At 41.0% G+C, this 2193-nt stretch overlaps 1 protein-coding gene across 1 annotated transcript in view; it reads right to left on the bottom strand.

The window, feature by feature from the left end:
• Positions 1 to 51: 51 nt before the first annotated feature.
• Positions 52 to 2193, bottom strand: part of LOC104963526 (testis-expressed sequence 2 protein-like) — a 14270-nt gene continuing 12128 nt past the window's right edge. The window contains exons 5-6 of the mRNA XM_010792126.1: positions 1087 to 1269; positions 52 to 344 (exon numbers count right to left, since the gene is read on the bottom strand). Coding sequence (XP_010790428.1) covers positions 72 to 344; positions 1087 to 1269 — 456 coding nt within the window. The 3' untranslated portion in view covers positions 52 to 71. The remainder of the gene's footprint in view (positions 345 to 1086; positions 1270 to 2193) is intronic.

Here is a 2193-nt window from a genome sequence, read left to right as displayed (position 1 = left end):
TGTCAGTATCTCATGCAGCTCACTGATCCAGTAATGAGTGACCCGACAGTGAAGAATAAACATATTTATAACTAGTGTAGCTTGGCGAGACGTGCGAGTATCTCTTCACAGGAAACAGTGTGTGTGTGTGTGTGTGTGTGTGTGTGTGTGTGTGTGTGTGTGTGTGTGTGTGTGTGTGTGAGAGTGTGTGTGAGAGTGTGTGTGTTTGTGTGAGAGTGTGTGTTAACATTGATTTCTTTCTTGCCTCTGTAGTCAATGGAGGGTTTGGATGCCCCGAGGATTCTGGGAGTGGCCGAGCCCATGTCCAGTTCTGTCAGGGTTAGCTCATTCATGAAGTAAGGTAACTGAGGAAGACAGAGGAATATAACTGAGCTGAGCACACTGGACATGAATAATACATCAGCAGATTATCATCTGACCAAATTGAAGGAAGTGGTTCATCACCATATATCTGTCAAAGAGTATAGGATGCCAGCATGAAAAAAAAGAAAATGGATAATGGAATAAATACACTTCACTTTTTAATTAATCATATTTAGTCATCTTTATCTAGATTACTTTTTTAGTTTTGTTCCATAAAGAATTATAACATTTTAATATGTTGTAGTCATTCGATTATTTGTGTTTTGTCAAAAACATGATGTTGTGTCACACAGAACATAACAAATAGGCATAACCTACATACTGTATCGTCCTAGCTGAGGGGATACAAGTGAAGGATGAGGTTTTCCTGTCTTTCTCCCTCTGCATCTTTACTAAGTGTGAAGCTGTACAGAGATACACACTGACATTTAGTGAGCTGTGTGTGCGTGTGCGTGTGCGTGTGTGTGTGTGTAATTTGTTATGCAAAAATGGCATAACAAATGTGGACATTTTCTGCTATTCTCTGTGTCAAGTCAAAGAAAAGGAAATATATTTAGATTTTGGACTGACAAAACAGGATAATGACTTGGACTTTCAGAAATTAAAATGATCGTTTATTTGTAATCTTCTGTACTCTTAAAAATGTTTCTCTTGTCTGGCTGTTTAAATGTCCAGCCCTCTTACAGTGAAAGCTGGTTACGCTAGTGGCCTTGCTCCACTCACCCGTATCTTGCTGAGCTTCATCTGAATCTTCTTGGAGACCAGCTCAGCCCAGTACGGCTCACACAGGAAGTCCCAGAAGACCCGGCCCAGAGTGGCATTCAGCCAGGCAACATGATCCTCCTCCATCACCTCCTCCTCTCCCTCCTCCCTGGGCGGCGGCTGAGATGAAGTGGTGCTCTGGAGCTTGAGAAACAGAAGGCAAGGAAACACATTAGAGGAAAATATACCAAATCTACCCATGTTAAAATCTAGGTGGATAAGGAATAATATATTGTCACTTTAAATGATGTTATACTGCAAATATTTTATAATTCAGAGGTTTGTCATATTCTCATTTTACTTGCTTGTTTGTATATATTTCTGTATAATAATTGTCTGATCAAAAATCTTTTTATTGCATTTCGACAATGCATAAGTCATTTTTGTCATTTAGAAGTGGGAAGCAAAATATATGCAAAATGAGACAATCGTCTGTACCGATTGTATGTACAAAGACAACAAATAATTACAAAAAACACAAACAAACAATAACAACAACTAAAGTAATCCCCTACATTCACGGCCAGTGAGCCTCATACACACAATTATTTAACCGGAACATTGTTAAATGAATGTATATGCATGTAATACATATGCATATTATACATACATTCAGCAAATACCTATAACCAGGGGTGCACATAAGTGGTACGCAGGTACGCATGCGCGGCAACAATCTGAAATGCGTACCGTCACTTGTGTGACAAAGCGCATTTGCGTACCGACGTACTTGTGAAGCTTTTCCAGAAGGCGGTTAGATCACCGGACGACAGAGTCGGTCTCCGTGTGCACAGACAGGGTTGCTGTTAACGTCGGTCTGTACAGCAGCACTGCGCTAAAACAGCTGATCACAACGTTCACACGCGATACAGAGGGCTTCATACTCCACTAGCACCCGCCGCGCTGACATTCGCGATACAGAGGGCTTCATACTCCACTAGCACATGATCACCTGAATTTCCTCCTAGAGCACCATTGTGTTATTTTTACCCACATATCTCTCAGAGGGGCGTGGGGAGTGGCTCCTTGTTTTCATCTAAAGTAACAGACAGAGAATCAACACTTTTG

Source organism: Notothenia coriiceps, unplaced genomic scaffold (assembly GCF_000735185.1).
Source record: "Notothenia coriiceps isolate Sejong01 unplaced genomic scaffold, NC01 NC01_scaffold00036328, whole genome shotgun sequence".
Lineage (NCBI taxonomy): Eukaryota > Metazoa > Chordata > Actinopteri > Perciformes > Nototheniidae > Notothenia > Notothenia coriiceps.
This window is presented reverse-complemented; position numbering and strand designations above follow the sequence as displayed.